The following is an 18,016-nucleotide window of genomic DNA, read 5'->3' as shown; positions in this document are numbered from 1 at the left end:
AGTGGTAAATAAAATATGCCCATGTTCTGATTGGTTATTAAAAACAACATACATTCAAGTTCTGATTGGTTAAAACAACATCATCCAAGTTCTGATTGGTTAAAACAACATCATCCAAGTTCTGATTGGTTAAAACAACATACATCTAAGTTCTGATTGGTTAAAACAACATACATCTAAGTTCTGATTGGTTAAAACAACATACATCTAAGTTCTGATTGGTTAAAACAACATACATCCAAGTTCTGATTGGTTAAAACAACATCATCCAAGTTCTGATTGGTTAAAACAACATACATCTAAGTTCTGATTGGTTAAAACAACATCATCCAAGTTCTGATTGGTTAAAACAATATACATCTAAGTTCTGATTGGTTAAAACAACATCATCCAAGTTCTGATTGGTTAAAACAACATCATCCAAGTTCTGATTGGTTAAAACAACATACATCTAAGTTCTGATTGGTTAAAACAACATCATCCAAGTTCTGATTGGTTAAAACAACATCATCCAAGTTCTGATTGGTTAAAACAACATACATCTAAGTTCTGATTGGTTAAAACAACATCATCCAAGTTCTGATTGGTTAAAACAACATAAAGTCCCATGTTCTAATTAGATAAAATACATGTCAATGAAACTCTGAATCTAATATTATACCTCAGTTCAGACTTTACAAAAACAAGAAAAATATTATTATGCAAGTTCTTGACTTTAATTTTGTTAATAAACACAAGTAAAAATCAATGAAAATAGATAGTTTTTTGTTGTTGTTCTTTTAAATTTTCAACCAGCCATGCACTATCTTATCACCATTCAACGGCTAAAACAAAGTGTCATTGATTACAATAATGAAAAAAACAAATACATACGTTTGGTTGTTGTAATAATTGCTCCTGTTTCGGTCACATCCACTGTGGTTTGCACAGTATTAGGTGAAGTAAGAGTCACTGCAAAAGTTCATGAAAACAATATATTACATAAAAACAATTATAAGAACTGTAATACACTGGATTGCTGTCATACACACAACAAATATGACCATACAATGTAACTGAGTAGACTTATCATACACATGTACTTCTGTAAAACCATTTATTTTTTCACTATTTTTCACCCTTTGAGCTTCATTAAATAAATAATAAAATAATTTTAAGTTCATAAAATTTCCATGGAAACAATAAATTATAATGTTACGTTCAGATGGATTCAATTTATAAGATTTCAATTATCAGCGAAAATAGTAAAATTAAAACTCAGTGAATAATTAATGAATTTATATTTATTTTAATTGTTAATATACTGAAGTCAACAATTCTGCATTGTGAATTGTTGTTATACACAGAAATATTTTACCGATAAGCTAGAGAGAGAACTAATAGTTCCCAATAAACCAGCAATAGTCTATCATGATGCTCAGCAGAACCAGTGATGTTTTTAATCAAGATTGATTAAAAAGATATAAATGTTATTTTAGCATAAATACTAAATAAAAAAAACACTTTGTTTCAATATAAACCTAAACGTAGGTTTATTTTATCTGAAATATATTGAACAATCAATATTTTTAAATCATTTAAATTTGAAAAACACACAAACATACTGTGAAAGGGTTAATTATTTACTGGGTTTTAATTTTGCTTATTTTGCTGACTGGAAAATGCGCTAAATTAAAACCCAGTGAATATGTAAAATTTAGCATAGAACACATTATCTAAATGATAAAACTTACAGTGAATTTAAAACCCACTGAATATGCCTGAAATGGTAAACCAGCGAAATTTAAACCCAGTGAAAATTAGTCATTTTACAGTATTTTGTCTGATATACATGAACATACCGATACTTACCATTCCTGTATTTTTCACAGTTTAATTGATGTCTTAGTTTAAGCATGCCTGGTATAATCATCCCCTGTGTGTCCACACATGTACAAATATCTTCTTTACACTGCATGGGGCTAAATGTCCCATTCTCAGGATGACAGAATAGATGATCTATTCCAAAGGCAATCAGCATTCGGGACATACGATTACACATAGTTTGAGCTGGGTGAAGAGGAGAGAGAGAGAGAGAGAGAGAGAGAGAGAGAGAGAGTTCTTATTTTCTTTCAATCTCTTTCATTCTGTCATGTGATAAACTGTTCACACTATCATCATTTCTAATCAATACAATTGTCTAGAAGGTCTTATATGTACATGTTTACGTTTCGTGTGTGTGCGCCACGTGCACATGTGCCGGGACTGGTTAGCAAGAAGTTTGTTCGCACCCCAAGATAAAACAATGGCGTTGTTCACAGCTTCGGTTATTAAATATTCATTTATGTGAGACTGTTGATAAAACAACGTATTTTATCAGCAACATCGTCGTTGAACAAAGCAACATTTTCTGTAACATATTCGCATGCTGGTTGGCGAAAATAAAAAGATTTGACACTACAGTGTAACCAATTATGACTGGTCGATTGAAACAACATCAATCTACACAATAATCGCTTTTCGTCCAGTCTGACATTGCAAATAGGCTTTGCCCAATCAACACATTTATCACGTTTGTATTGTGCATTTACCATGTTCATAATCGCATAGTTTCATCGCAATTTTTTATCTCACCACACTGAATATTTAATTCACTGTTTTGTTTTTTTACATTTACATTAAAAAAAATAAAGTTTTATCACACCATAATGAAATTACAAATTCATTTTTGGCTGAAAGTAATAAAAGTAAAGGTAAGAGTAAAAATTAATGCAGTTTCTGTTTTTCAAAACACACTACCGGTAATTAGTATATGGAGAGTATAACACACAAATCATTAAAATGTTGTTGTCATGTTAGCAAATATTAGTATAACGCATTGTAAAACAGTACTCACTGTAAGTTATAGTATCAAGTACTGGAGTAGTTGTGTTGATGAGTGGTAGCAGGCTATCCATCAAGGGGCTTTCTGGTACAACATAAAGAGTCTGTGGTCCGTATGGTGTCACGGTAGTGAAAGGACGAATAACTGGGTTTGGAATCGGTATCATGACCTCTGTTAGATTAACTGTAAAATAAAATTAGTATACACATTGAATGATTGTCTAGATTTGTCATTGTAAAAGGCGCTTCTGTCAGTCTATTATAAATCAACAATCAAAAAAAGCTTAGAAAGAACTCCTGTGTGCCTGTGTGCTGAGTATTGATGACATATTAAAAATTTATTCAAAATTTAAAATTAGCTTTTCTAACAAAAAGCTTTGCAACTAATATTTGTCTGCTATTTGAGATGCACAATGTGAAAATTTATAATATCTACAGAAAAAAAAATGATTTTACATCTGTGGTTTTCAGTCTAATTTATTCCAGAGCACCTCCACCACAAGTTCAATTTAAATCTGAATTTTTGAGATATCAGAAATTGGCTAATAATAATTAGATAATCAATATGCATGTTTTTCAACATTAAATTAATCATGTCTATGGATGACCCCAGAGTATCTATGAACCAAATTTCAATGCAACGTGATAATTATGCACAAAATGCAAATTAGGCAATTAGTACCGGTACGCTCTAATTTCAATCTAAAACTAATCAGGTCTTTAGCATTGTGCCCAAGCACTTATATTATTATCTTATTTAAATGCAATACTGTAGAATACTTTATTTTCGCTGGAATAAATTTTCGCTGAAAAGGCTTTTTGGGCGTTTTGCTTGGAATTTATTTTCACTGATTTTTGATGCGCTTAGTGTGGAATATAGGAAAAAAAGTATATTCGCTGGATTTTATTTTCACGGAATCATCCCGTCAGCGAAAATAGCGAAAATAAATTCCAAACGAAAATAAAGTATTCTACAGTAATTGAGATGCTTAAGAGCATCTATAGACCAAAAAAATTAAATTTAATAACTATTGAGGGGGATGCACATTATGCAAATGAGTCATTTATTATGCATAGATTTCAACCCAAAACTAATTAGGTCTGTGTATTGTTCCAGGGCACATGTCTATTAAATTTCATTATAATTTGATGATTAATTCTTAAAATATTTATGGAAAGCCAAGAAAATAAATTTTTATACAAATTGGGTAAAATATTATGAATGTATGTAAACCCCAAAAAACAATTAAATCACAATTTAAGTACACAGATTTTTAATGTGAAACAAATAAGGTCTGCGCAATGTCACAGATCATCAATGTACCAAGTTTCATTGAAATGTGATTAGAACTTAAGATATTGATGGAAAAGTCTAAGCAACATGACTAATTATGTAAATTAGGTAATTAATATGCACAAACCAAAGATAACAGGTCTGCCCATTGTCATAGAGCATACCATGTACCAGTTTGCATTGAAATGTGATGATTAGTATTTGAATAAGATATCCATGGAAGAGCCAAAAATGTACCAATCTTTATGGAAATAAGATGATTAATATGCACACATTTTTATTCAAAACAAATTAGGTCTGTAGATTGTCCTAGAGTATCTCTGTACCAAGTTTCCTTTGTAATGTGATGATTAGTACTTGATATATCAGTGGAAAAGCCAAAAATTTACTAATAATTATGCAAATTTGGTGATTAATATGCATGGACTTTTACCTAAAACTAATCAGATCTGTGCATTGTCCCAGAGCATCTACGCAGCATCTAAGTTACATCATAAAACAGTCATGAAATCATCAAGCAAATTAATATGAAAAGTCAGTCAATCACAAACTAATCAAATCTGCACATTAAGTTTCATCAAATCCAATTAAAGTAGTTCTTTAGATACATGTATCAGTGGAACAGACAGACCGGTGAGGCAGACACACACACATATGTACATACATACAGACAGACACACTAACACCCATTGTGTGCTTTGTCGAATAAAATTTAGATATAATAATTTAATAGTGATTAACTTCCAACAAAAATTTATGCACATAATTAGTGATTAACTGTCAAACAAAATTAGACATGCATATAATTAGTGACTAACTGTGACATAATTAGATTAGAAGATGATTAACTGTTAAACATGCATATAATTAATTAGAAACCGTCAAATAAATATGAACATACAATTAGATATGTACATAATTAATGATTAACTGGCATATACTGTAAAATCTGTATTAGAAACCACAGCTTCTATTAAAATGGTACGATGCAACAGAGGGGATGTGGCTTCTATAAGAGCACCTACACATATGCGAAATGATGAATTTTTGGTTCTCAATTATTCAAAAAGAATGGGTGCGACTTCTATTAGGAATGCAGCTTCTAATACAGATTTTACGGTATACATATACAACAGTTACTGTAATGTCAACTAATCCAGGAACTCAAATAATTAGTCTGAAATTCTTTCAATTGTTCATCAGAAAAAGAACAGTATACACTTCACTTCAAGATAATTACAATGTACCGTATCTAACACAGAATACCAAATGTATGAAGTACAGAGTACATACCGTGTCTGTATACATCACAGTAATTGCTTGGACGCATTTGACGGCATGCTTTGAACACTGAACCTGGAATGGTAACTCCATTTACATCCACACACATTGTGATATTTGTTCGTCTGACTTGTCGTGGAATGAATGTGCCATTGTATATAGAACAATTCAATGTACTCAGTCCATGCTTGTTAGCTAGTTCAATGTGTTGGAAACAAGGGGATTCTGTAAAAAAAACGTATATACAAATGTAAATAACACAAGTTACAAAGTTGCTTAATTGCAGGTGCCAAATATACAACAATTCATTGTATAACATCTTTCAAAAAACTAATTATAGTGATTAACAAAGACGCTAAAACTCAGGCTTCGTTAAAGTTCAAAGTTTCACAAAATGGTCACTTGGGGAAATAACAAATGTCAATGCAGCTATAGAAACATCTGATTCAGTACAGACAATAAACAAGCAGCCTCTCAGCTGAGATAGCTCTGCAGTTAGCATGCACATTTCAATTAAGAACTGCAGATATCATTAGAAAATGAACAATATGTGTAACGTCAAAGCAATCGTACTTGCTGTTTTCAACAAGAATTCGAAAATATCACTTTTTACCAAAAATTACAAAAATATTAACCAAAATTAGAGAATTAAAGATATCATCACGAAATGAACAAATCTGAGAGAGGTCCACATGTAGTACCTATATATTATGTAATATCAAAGCAATTGGGCTTGCAGTTTTTTAACAAGAAGTTGAAAATATCACTTTTTATCAAAAATGTTCATCAAAATTAGAGAATTAAAGATATCATCACGAAATGAACAATCTAAGAGGGGTTTGCCCAAGGTACATATACATCAAGTATCAAAGCAATAAGAATTGTAGTTTTCAAGAAGAAGTTGAAAAAGTGAAAAGTTGACACGGATGACCGATGCCGACTGATGACAATGACTCATATGATAAGCTTCGCTCAACAAAGTCGACAGGAGAGCTAAAAAAGTAACTGTAGTGATTAACAAAGATGCAAAACTCAGGCTTCGTTAAAGTTCAAAGTTTCACAAAATGGTCACTTGGGGGAAATAACAAATGTCAATGCAGCTATAGAAACATCTGATTCAGTACAGACAATGAACAATGAGATGTGATACTAGATACTAGTATTGTGATCAGCATTGAAGATCAATGAACTTTCTTTCATTAACTTGACAGAGTAAACTATAAATGATGAATGATTCCTCATTTCACTGCAGTGGCCTGCTGGCAGTATTCAATCAGACCAATTAGGGACTGCGATAGAAAATGGGAATTTGGGATGAATATCACATATCTATACTCACTGGGACCCCAGTTCTTTGAAAGTGTTGAGTTGACTGGTGTGATGGTCACTGTAAATTAATAAAAACATCAAATCACTTAAACTATATGGATTTATAAACCTTTACTCCCCAATAACACAAGGATGACATTTCCAATAGGACATGTGCATGACCCCTAAAAGGTCACACATCCTGGTACTTTCATACTTATATCACTTTTCACCTAATATTTTTTTTTTTAATTATTTAGTCGAAAATTTACCAAAATGTGGACAAAAATATTTGTATGCCCATGTTTCTCAGTTTCTGAGATTTGAACATAAATTACATTGATTTTAATTGTTCATATACTTTGTTGCGAGAGATGACATACCACTTTAAATCCTATAAAACTATGAATTTTTGCTAGCAAATAAATTCACCCCATATTGTACAATTCTGTAGCTCCCTCCCACAGAGCAGTGCATGAGTGGGAATTTCGACCGCTACAAAATTTCACTTCTTCATCTGATTTGTGAAATACATTTTGACAGTGAATGATAGATATATGTGATTACAACTTACCATTTCTGAATGATTCACAGTATGTGCGATTGATAATTTTAGTGAACCCTGGTCTGACTTCTGTGATGTCTAGCGTCATTCCCTCGGTGTCTACGCATGAACAAGTTGTACGGGTGCACTGAAGTGGAGTAAATCTACCATCAGATTCACAGGTTGGTGTTGGTACACCCATTGTCATGGCAATTAATTGCATACGTGTACATTTAGGGAGAGCTGCAACAAGATGTGATAAATTAACAAAGGTTCACATGTAGACCAACTTACTGCTGATCTTATTTTGAAAGGGGTGTACTGAATGGCAACTAACCTATCTGGGATTTACCATTCTACAAGAGGTATACTGAATGGCAACTAACCTATCTGGGATTTACCATTCTACAAGAGGTGTACTGAATGGCAACTAACCTATCTGGGATTCACCATTCTACAAGAGGTGTACTGAATGGCAACTAACCTATCTGGGATTCACCATTCTACAAGAGGTGTACTGAATGGCAACTAACCTATCTGGGATTCACCATTCTACAAGAGGTGTACTGAATGGCAACTAACCTATCTGGGATTTACCATTCTACAAGAGGTGTACTGAATGGCAACTACCCTATCTGGGATTCACCATTCTACAAGAGGTGTACTGAATGGCAACTAACCTATCTGGGATTCACCATTCTACAAGAGGTGTACTGAAAGGCAACTAACCTATCTGGGATTCACCATTCTACAAGAGGTGTACTGAATGGCAACTAACCTATCTGGGATTCACCATTCTACAAGAGGTGTACTGAATGGCAACTACCCTATCTGGGATTCACCATTCTACAAGAGGTGTACTGAATGGCAACTACCCTATCTGGGATTTACCATTCTACAAGAGGTGTACTGAATGGCAACTAACCTATCTGGGATTCACCATTCTACAAGAGGTGTACTGAATGGCAACTAACCTATCTGGGATTCACCATTCTACAAGAGGTGTACTGAATGGCAACTACCCTATCTGGGATTCACCATTCTACAAGAGGTGTACTGAATGGCAACTACCCTATCTGGGATTCACCATTCTACAAGAGGTGTACTGATTGGCAACTAACCTATCTGGGATTCACCATTCTACAAGAGGTGTACTGAATGGCAACTAACCTATCTGGGATTCACCATTCTACAAGAGGTGTACTGAATGGCAACTAACCTATCTGGGATTTACCATTCTACAAGAGGTGTACTGAATGGCAACTACCCTATCTGGGATTCACCATTCTACAAGAGGTGTACTGAATGGCAACTACCCTATCTGGGATTTACCATTCTACAAGAGGTGTACTGAATGGCAACTAACCTATCTGGGATTCACCATTCTACAAGAGGTGTACTGAATGGCAACTAACCTATCTGGGATTCACCATTCTACAAGAGGTGTACTGAATGGCAACTACCCTATCTGGGATTCACCATTCTACAAGAGGTGTACTGAATGGCAACTACCCTATCTGGGATTCACCATTCTACAAGAGGTGTACTGAATGGCAACTAACCTATCTGGGATTCACCATTCTACAAGAGGTGTACTGATTGGCAACTAACCTATCTGGGATTTACCATTCTACAAGAGGTGTACTGAATGGCAACTAACCTATCTGGGATTTACCATTCTACAAGAGGTGTACTGAATGGCAACTACCCTATCTGGGATTCACCATTCTACAAGAGGTGTACTGAATGGCAACTAACCTATCTGGGATTTACCATTCTACAAGAGGTGTACTGAATGGCAACTAACCTATCTGGGATTCACCATTCTACAAGAGGTGTACTGAATGGCAACTAACCTATCTGGGATTCACCATTCTACAAGAGGTGTACTGAATGGAAACAACCCTATCTGGGATTTACCATTCTACAAGAGGTGTACTGAATGGCAACTAACCTATCTGGGATTCACCATTCTACAAGAGGTGTACTGAATGGCAACTAACCTATCTGGGATTCACCATTCTACAAGAGGTGTACTGAATGGAAACAACCCTATCTGGGATTTACCATTCTACAAGAGGTGTACTGAATGGCAACTAACCTATCTGGGATTCACCATTCTACAAGAGGTGTACTGATTGGCAACTACCCTATCTGGGATTCACCATTCTACAAGAGGTGTACTGAATGGCAACTAACCTATCTGGGATTCACCATTCTACAAGAGGTGTACTGATTGGCAACTACCCTATCTGGGATTTACCATTCTACAAGAGGTGTACTGAATGGCAACTAACCTATCTGGGATTTACCATTCTACAAGAGGTGTACTGATTGGCAACTACCCTATCTGGGATTCACCATTCTACAAGAGGTGTACTGAATGGCAACTAACCTATCTGGGATTTACCATTCTACAAGAGGTGTACTGAATGGCAACTAACCTATCTGGGATTCACCATTCTACAAGAGGTGTACTGAATGGCAACTAACCTATCTGGGATTCACCATTCTACAAGAGGTGTACTGAATGGCAACTAACCTATCTGGGATTCACCATTCTACAAGAGGTGTACTGATTGGCAACAACCCTATCCGGGATTCATCATTTTACGATGGGTATAGAACTTACTTTTAAGTGTGTGTCATACTTACTATTAGTGTCTTGCAAATTGTCTGGCAGAACAATCGGTGAAACGGTCGTGTCAGGAATTGGAATAATAAACATAGTTTGTGGTCCCAAATGTGTCATGAAGGTAATTGGAGTGACAATTGAGATGTCCATGTCAAAAGTCCTGCTCATAGATGTCAATGCAACTAGAAAAAAATAAAATAAATAGAAAGAAATTGTCATGGTAACAGACAGAAATTGTGTAGTAATGCATGTGACAATAACTAACTCTTTTAGTGCCAGTGTCAACTTTCCACAAAAGTTGCATGGATGCATGGATAGAATTGCAGATTCAGTAAATTGAAATAATACTCACATTGCCTATACAGCTCACAGTTTGGTATGGATCCATGGGCAGGTATCACAGTCACAGTGCCAGGGATTGTTACGCCATTTATATCAACACAGTACGATATCTCCTGAGTAGACTGCAGTGGTACAAATGTACCGTTGTTAGGGTAACACACCATTGGTGTGATACTCAATGTTCTAGCCAACTCTTGATGTCTGAAACACGGCTCTACTGAAAACACAGAAATTAGAGTACGACAATTCAACAATAATTCAAATTGTGCTAATTTTAAAACTTTTTAATAATAGATGATTTAAACATTTTTTTTTAAAGATTTGTTACATGTAGTTGCAAAGAGAGTTTCTGAGTTAGTTAACAAACTCATTATGATATTTCATTTACAGCAAGTCTCGGAAGTATTGGGGCAGCCAATTTGCAAACTCGCTAATGAATTGGCTAACTGCTTGGGTTTTGACTAAACAGTTGGCTGTCAAATCTCGCTGGCGAGACCAATGGACGGCACCAGCGAGTTGCAAAAGCCAACCATTCAGTCAAAACCAAAGTAGTTAGCCATTTCGCTAGCGAGTTTGCAAATTGGCTGCCCCAATACTTCTGAAACTTCTTGTAATGTAAAAACGAAATATGGTCATAAACTGCAACTTCCCAGTATGAGACAGTGATAAAAAAACAGATATCACTAATAATACGAGCCACTATAATAGCCCTGTTAAAACTTACTTTGTGTGGTTGTGTCGCTATTATCTGTCACTGTATTAGTCGATTGGGGACCTGTACTTCTCGGTGTTGATGTAATCAAAGTTGCTATGTATTTGAACAAAAAAGATGAGTTAATGTTACAATTAATATGAATATAGTCTAAATATCATTATACCTCGGTAACATGGTTTATAGTCTGAATCCAGTCATCTGATTGGTTGAAGCAAGGCCTCAAAACTGTATAAATTTGGTTATCATTTCCTGTTAAATATGCTAATTTTTCCCAGAGAGGTCATATATCTGCTACTAAATAGCATTCCTTGCCGTTTATACCTTTCTATTTTTCAGTTATTTAATATTATACTAGAGAAAAATGTTGTGGTTCTTTCTCCAGACTTTTTAATGCGAAAATAATCGTGTAGCGTTCAACATACCTTTGCGGTAGTTTTCACATTCTAGTTTGACCCGTCTGACGTTTGGTCCTATTGGTGTAACTGTATCGGTAATCAGCACACCTTGCATATTAACGCAGTAACACATTTCAGACGTACATTGCAATAAACTAAATGTGCCGTCAGCTTCACAGCTTGGTGCCGGTAGTCCTAGATTGCTGCTTACATTGCGTGCAATGGAACATGGTGTAGCTACAAAACAGAAGGAAAAAATTTGAGATGGATAATAACCTTAATCTTAATTTGGTTAACAGGCGGTGCTCGTCACAAGATCGCATGTTCAAACATCATGTAAACAAAGAGTATACGTATATTGCATGTCTCATGGAACTGACATTGAACTAATAACACATCAAAACAAATCTTCTAATAAATATGATACTCACTTGTAGCATTGGCAGTTATATTGAACAACAGAGTTTTTCCTGGAGTCATAGTTTGCATGTTAACTGTCAATCAAGAAATAATTAGAATATATCAAAAGTGGAGTTCAAATATTTAACAGACCAAATCAAAAAGACTCTCAGTCTCAGTGCACAACGAATTTCACTCTGCACACAATACGTAAAATGTACAATACATATAATTGGAGTTTTTTGATATGGGCATCGCGTAAAAGACTAGGACCAAATGTCTGCTGCAAAAATCAAATGATTTGATTTTGAACTTGAATTTTTGTTTATAGCTCAATGTCGTAACGTACGTGGCTCAGAGGCAAACATGGCTTTGAGATACCCGTACTTCATCGAATGTAGAATACTTTATTTTTGCTTTGAATTAATTTTTGCTTTTTTCGCTGAAGGAATGATTCAGTGAAAATAAATTCCAGCGAATATACCTTTTTCCTATAATTTACAATTACAAATTTCATACAAAACACCAACAAGCAGCCTATCAGCTGAGATAGCTCCACTGTTAGCAATGCACATTTCAATTAAAGAACTGAAGACATCATTAGAAAATGAACAATATGTATAGTATCAAAGCAATCGGACTTACAGTTTTTAACAAAAAGTCGAAAATAATACTTTCTACCAAAAATGACAAAAATAGTCACTAAAATTAGAGAATTTAAGATATCATCATGAAATGAACAAATCTGAAAAAGGTCTACATGTAGTATCTATATATGTAATATCAAAGCAATTGAACTTTTGGTTTTTAACAAGAAGTCGAAAATATCACTTTTTACCAAAAATGACAAAAATATTCACCAAAATTAAAAAATCAAAGATATCATCACGAAATGAACAAACCTGAGAGAGGTCCACATGTAGTACCAATATTTATAATATCAAAGCAATTGGACTTGCGGTTTTTAACAAGAAGTCGAAAATATCACCAAAATTAGAGAATTGAAGATATCATCATGAAATGAACAAATCTGAGAGAGGTCTACCCAAGGTACATATACACTAAGTATCAAAGCATTCAGGCTTGTAGTTTTCAAGAAGAAGTCGAAAAAGTAAAACATTGACACGGATGACGACGGACAATCACTCATATGATAAGCTCCGCTCGACAAAGTCGACAGCGGAGATAACAAATTCTTTTCAGCGAAAATTAATTTCAGCTAAAATAAAGTATTTTACAGTATAGTACATTATTAAACATGGAATTACATTTGATTTCACGTGTAACACCATATACACCTTGCAGTGAATTGGAAATGGTCTATCCATACTTACATTCTCTATATTGCTCACAATCAGGCATGCCTTCTGAAACATGAGTGACTGTAGCGGGTATAGTAATACCATTGATATCAACGCAGTGGCAAATCCATGTCCCAGGGTTGCATTGCATAGGAGAATATCTACCATTGCTTTCACACTGGGGTGGATACAGACCTGGAGTTGATTCAGAAATCTTCCGCTGTGTTTCACAATTTGTTGTTGTTGCATCTAACACTGAAAAGATCAAGGTCAATTATATATTAACCAAAAAATTTGAAAATAAAAAGTAAATCAGAGATAAAATCCACTGTATTTGCTGAATAAATAAATAAATTTACTAGAACATAATCTTTGAACTTAATAACAAGCAGCCTCTTTATATTTTTATGTTGTGTGGAAAAAAAAAAAAAATGGAAAAAAAAAAGAAAAAGAAAAAACAAGCAGCCTCTTGACTTTGCTGTGAAAAAAATCACTTTCTTTAACAAAAATGACAAAAATATTCGTCAAGATTGGAGAATAGAATATATCATCACAAAATGAACAAATCTGAGAGAGGTCCACCTGTAGAACCTTCATGCACAATATCAAATCAATCAGACTTGCGATTTTTAACATGAAGTGAAGAATATCACTTTTTACCAAAACCAACCAAAATATTCATAAAAATATCATCTGGAAATAAACATATCTGAGAGAAGTCCACCTAATATGTATATTATCAAATCAATCAGACTTGCAATTTTTTAACAAGAAGTGAAAAATATCACTTTTTACGAAAAATGACATCAGGCTTGTAGTTTTCAAGAAGAAGTTGAAAAAGTAAAAAGTTGACGCGGACGACAACAATGACGAAGAACCACTCATATGATAAGCTTTCCTTGACATATATATTTGTCTATGAAATTACATCACATGAATGTGAACTAATACTGTGGTCAAATAGAATTGATAACTATCATATTTGATCTCTTAGTATCGCATCTCCAACTAATGAGTGGCACATGATTGGACATAAATTACTAGTATTAACAGCAATAACAATAAGAAGATCATCGACAGGCATGATAGCCACTACACCTAGCCATCTTTGGATACAAAAAAGTGAAGCAGGTAGTGTATTAAACTTACAATCAGTTTCTTTATCTGTTTTTTGCACTGGTGCTGTGGACAGAGATAAAGTCAACATGAAAACATAGCACAACTATAAAAGCCTTGTCCATAATTATGAGAAATTGAGGCAAAGGCTGGAAAGCCATGAAAAATGGAAGCTAAAAATGCATTCAATTATTCACAGGTTTTTAATTTGGCTATTTTCATGAACAAAATCTGCTAATTTCATTGTTTCTCTACCTGGTTCTTGAATGTAAAGTAAAATAAAAGCGAAAATAATTTTATAAAATTATAAACATAATTTTATAAAATAACTTTACAGTATTTCACATGAATTTATAACTATACTGACATAGTTGATGTGAAATAAATATGTACTTTGAATATGTAAAGTTTGATCAATAAACAGATCACAACTAATAATTTTTGAAAACAGAATGGCCACAGATGGCTATGATATTTGCAACGTTGACGTAATGATGGAAAAGAATGGAACACTTTTTTTAAAGAAAAAAAAAGTCTCATCTGGGATTACTTTCTTACTTCTAATCTTAATTACCAATTATGTCTACAGTCTATTACCTGTGTATGGAGAACAGTTGGGTGTAGCTTCTGTGGAGAATGTCCCTGGGATACGATTGCCATCTCTGTCCACGCAGAAACACAACTTGTTATCCTGCGTACATTGCACAGAAGCGAATGAACCATCCGCATTGCAAGATGGCCGATAAGATCCAGGTAGAGGACTTGAGTTATCGTACTTCCTCTGTTGTTCTACGCAAATACCTATGAAGCACAATATAATTAATAAGACAGAAATGATCGATATTATCAAACGTGTGATTTGTATTCAAGAATTTCAAAACAGAATGTAAAAAAAAACCTGAGAACAACAGTAAACATTTCATTCACAAACTTCTTGCAATCAGTGAGTTCTTGGTCGCAGATCACCCTAGTTGCGAACCCTTATCAATTATCCACCCTTGGTTATACTTACTGACTGAACACGGGAAGTCAGTACATGTCAGGCTGCCACTGTTACACACACTGTTAGAAAAAAATAAAAAAATTGTTGATAAACTAACATACTGAAAAATTATTACATGCTATGTGTTTGGTATAATTCATATGACAATGCATATCATAATTTATATAATAATTCATATAACTCATATCGTATTTCATATTATAATTCATATTACTCATATCACAATTCATATAACTCATATCGTAATTCATATTATAATTCATATTACTCATATCACAATTCATATTATAACTCATATCATAATTCATATAATATCTCATATCATAATTCATATAATAATTCAGATCACAATTTATATCATAATTCATATCATAACTCATGTCACAATTCATATAATAACTTATATCATAATTCATATTATAATTCATATAATAATTTGGATCATAATTCATATAACTCATATAATAATTTGTATCATAACTTGTATAATAATTCATTACAAAAGTGTTCAATACAACAAAGTTACAGTGTATTATGTAAATTAGCTGGGACTAACAAAGATAGACGAATAATAACACATTACATTATGACAAACAATCAGTAATAACTGTACAGAACTTCATCGAAAACAGAGCTAAAAATGAGCAAAATGAAATGAGAGTCTCATCAAGTTTACTGAATTTAAGATCAGAAAATACATTTTTCTATTTTTGTATCAATTAACTCACCATATATTGCAGTCCTGGGCAATGCTGTGGCCAGACCTGACTGGTGCACCAGTCATTGTGTCCACACACAGAGTATCCGGGTAAACGTTGGGTTCACAGTAACGTCTGGTACAGGCCCAAACACCATTAACACACATGCTATAGAGGTAGAGGTTGTAGTAGTTATACCGGTATAAGCAATACTATACAATATAATTTATTAATAGTTGCAGTAGTAGATGATAAACACATAATAGAAAATAGTGAATAGTAGTTAGCAATAGTAGAGAATAGTAAATAGTAGTTAGCAATATTAGACAATAGTACTAAATAGTAGTTGGCAGTAGTAGAAAATAGTATTTACAAGTAGTTGGCAGTAGTAGATGAGAATACAGACATAGTAGAGAATAGAAAGCAGTAGTGAAAATAGTGAATAGTAGTTAGCAATAGTAGACAATAGTATTAAATAGTAGTTGGCAGTAGTAGATAAGAATACAGACACTAGAGAATAGAAAGCAGTAGTTGAAAATAGTGAATAGTATTTTAACAATAGTAGACACTAGCATCAAGTAGTAGTTGGCAGTAGTAGATGAGGATATAGACATAGTAGAGAATAGAAAGCAGTAGTAGAAATAAGTGAATAGTACAATGTAGTTAGCAATAGTAGACAATAGTATTAAATAGTAGTTGGCAGTAGTTGATAAGAATACAGACAGTAGAGAATAGAAAGCAGTAGTAAAAATAGTGAATAGCAGTTAGCAGTAGTGGACAATAGTATTTATAAATAGTTAACAGTAGTAAACAATAGTTAATAGTAATAACAAGTAGTAGAAAATAGTCTATAAAAGTAGTAAGCAGTAGTAGACTGTAGTATATAAAAGTTAGTGCTTGAAATTTACAGACAATGACATGATATATCCAGGAAGGTCATGTGGCACAGATATACGTTATTACCCACCATGCATTGCAATCTCTGTTGACAATCAGTCCATCAGCATACGTGACGCCATCTAGGTTCGTGCACGTCTTTGGGTGAGTAATAATCTGATTTACATTACACGTATCCTTGCTGCAATCCCACCTGCCTTGCGTACAAACACTGAAATGATTACATTCAAGTAAGATTAATATAATTTCTATAGATCAAACACCACACCATTGTGTTTATTTCTAAATAAAGAGTGGTGATCGATCGTCGTACAGTGCATGTTCTAATTTCATGTAACAAACAATGTATTTTACATGCACTGTGTACGCTACTATGAGTCCCATATCGAAAAGGACGCAGCTCGACGACCACCGCCCTTTGATTATTCAAAGTCTAGTTTGGGTGTTGTTGGTGGAAACAATCAAGCTGTCGCTGAAAAATCTCAAATTATTATTTTACACAGCAACAAGATGCAATTATATGACACATGAGTGTACCAATAAGTCACAGGTAAAAGAATGAGAAATATAATTGGAGGAAAACAAATACCAAACTATTTCTAAATATAAGACTTTGTTTATTATTAAACTTACCATATGTTGCAGTCTCTGCGGTAAATGCTGCCCTCATGGTACGTTGCATCTTGTACGTAACACATACTTTCTATCTCGCTAAGGGGATTGAGCGGAGGGCATAGAAAACTTGTACATTTCCATTCCCCATTGTAGCAGACACTAAGACAGAAATAACAAGAATCAAAGCACATGTACAATATTACTACTGTAGATATCTCAGTTTACAGCTGCATTTTAATTAGTTCATAATCAAGTGGCACCAGGGGAGATTGTCACAAAATGTAGCAATTTGTTTTCAAAGCACTAAGATCATTTGATAGCGCCAATTTGAAAGGTTCTCAATATAATGCAATGTTCTTACATAGAGACTTTTGTATGAATCTTGTTTGCCCCACTGTAAGACAAGCAATTACTCTTTAGTTGTCTAAATGGCAATTTTAATTGTCCTGGGCAATAGGATTTCCCTTAACATAAAGGGATAATATGGTTTAAATGCACTTTATGTATCCTCTGCAATTACAATTCACACATTAAAAAAGTCTGGAGAGACAACACTGACACTCAAAACTGTCACTACTGATGAAAAAAAACAATTTTAAAATAAAAAATGC

General features: G+C 33.9%; 1 protein-coding gene across 1 annotated transcript in view; it reads right to left on the bottom strand.

Annotated features, from left to right (window-relative positions):
• Nucleotides 1-18,016, bottom strand: part of LOC100375067 (uncharacterized) — a 69,975-nt gene that overhangs the window by 37,360 nt on the left and 14,599 nt on the right. The window contains exons 11-27 of the mRNA XM_085502731.1: nucleotides 17,424-17,564; nucleotides 16,861-17,001; nucleotides 15,924-16,061; nucleotides 15,205-15,254; nucleotides 14,790-14,993; nucleotides 14,226-14,258; nucleotides 13,110-13,331; nucleotides 11,404-11,652; nucleotides 10,991-11,074; nucleotides 10,277-10,483; nucleotides 9,945-10,106; nucleotides 7,320-7,532; nucleotides 6,777-6,824; nucleotides 5,450-5,662; nucleotides 2,876-3,046; nucleotides 1,852-2,049; nucleotides 874-951 (exon numbers count right to left, since the gene is read on the bottom strand). Coding sequence (XP_085358857.1) covers nucleotides 874-951; nucleotides 1,852-2,049; nucleotides 2,876-3,046; nucleotides 5,450-5,662; nucleotides 6,777-6,824; nucleotides 7,320-7,532; nucleotides 9,945-10,106; nucleotides 10,277-10,483; nucleotides 10,991-11,074; nucleotides 11,404-11,652; nucleotides 13,110-13,331; nucleotides 14,226-14,258; nucleotides 14,790-14,993; nucleotides 15,205-15,254; nucleotides 15,924-16,061; nucleotides 16,861-17,001; nucleotides 17,424-17,564 — 2,552 coding nt within the window. The remainder of the gene's footprint in view (nucleotides 1-873; nucleotides 952-1,851; nucleotides 2,050-2,875; nucleotides 3,047-5,449; nucleotides 5,663-6,776; nucleotides 6,825-7,319; nucleotides 7,533-9,944; nucleotides 10,107-10,276; nucleotides 10,484-10,990; nucleotides 11,075-11,403; nucleotides 11,653-13,109; nucleotides 13,332-14,225; nucleotides 14,259-14,789; nucleotides 14,994-15,204; nucleotides 15,255-15,923; nucleotides 16,062-16,860; nucleotides 17,002-17,423; nucleotides 17,565-18,016) is intronic.

The sequence above is a fragment of the Saccoglossus kowalevskii genome, chromosome 8, assembly GCF_978046115.1.
Source record: "Saccoglossus kowalevskii chromosome 8, keSacKowa6.1, whole genome shotgun sequence".
NCBI classification, from domain to species: Eukaryota; Metazoa; Hemichordata; class Enteropneusta; family Harrimaniidae; genus Saccoglossus; species Saccoglossus kowalevskii.
The sequence above is the reverse complement of the archived record's forward strand: the minus strand, read 5'-3'. Positions and strand labels throughout refer to the sequence as shown.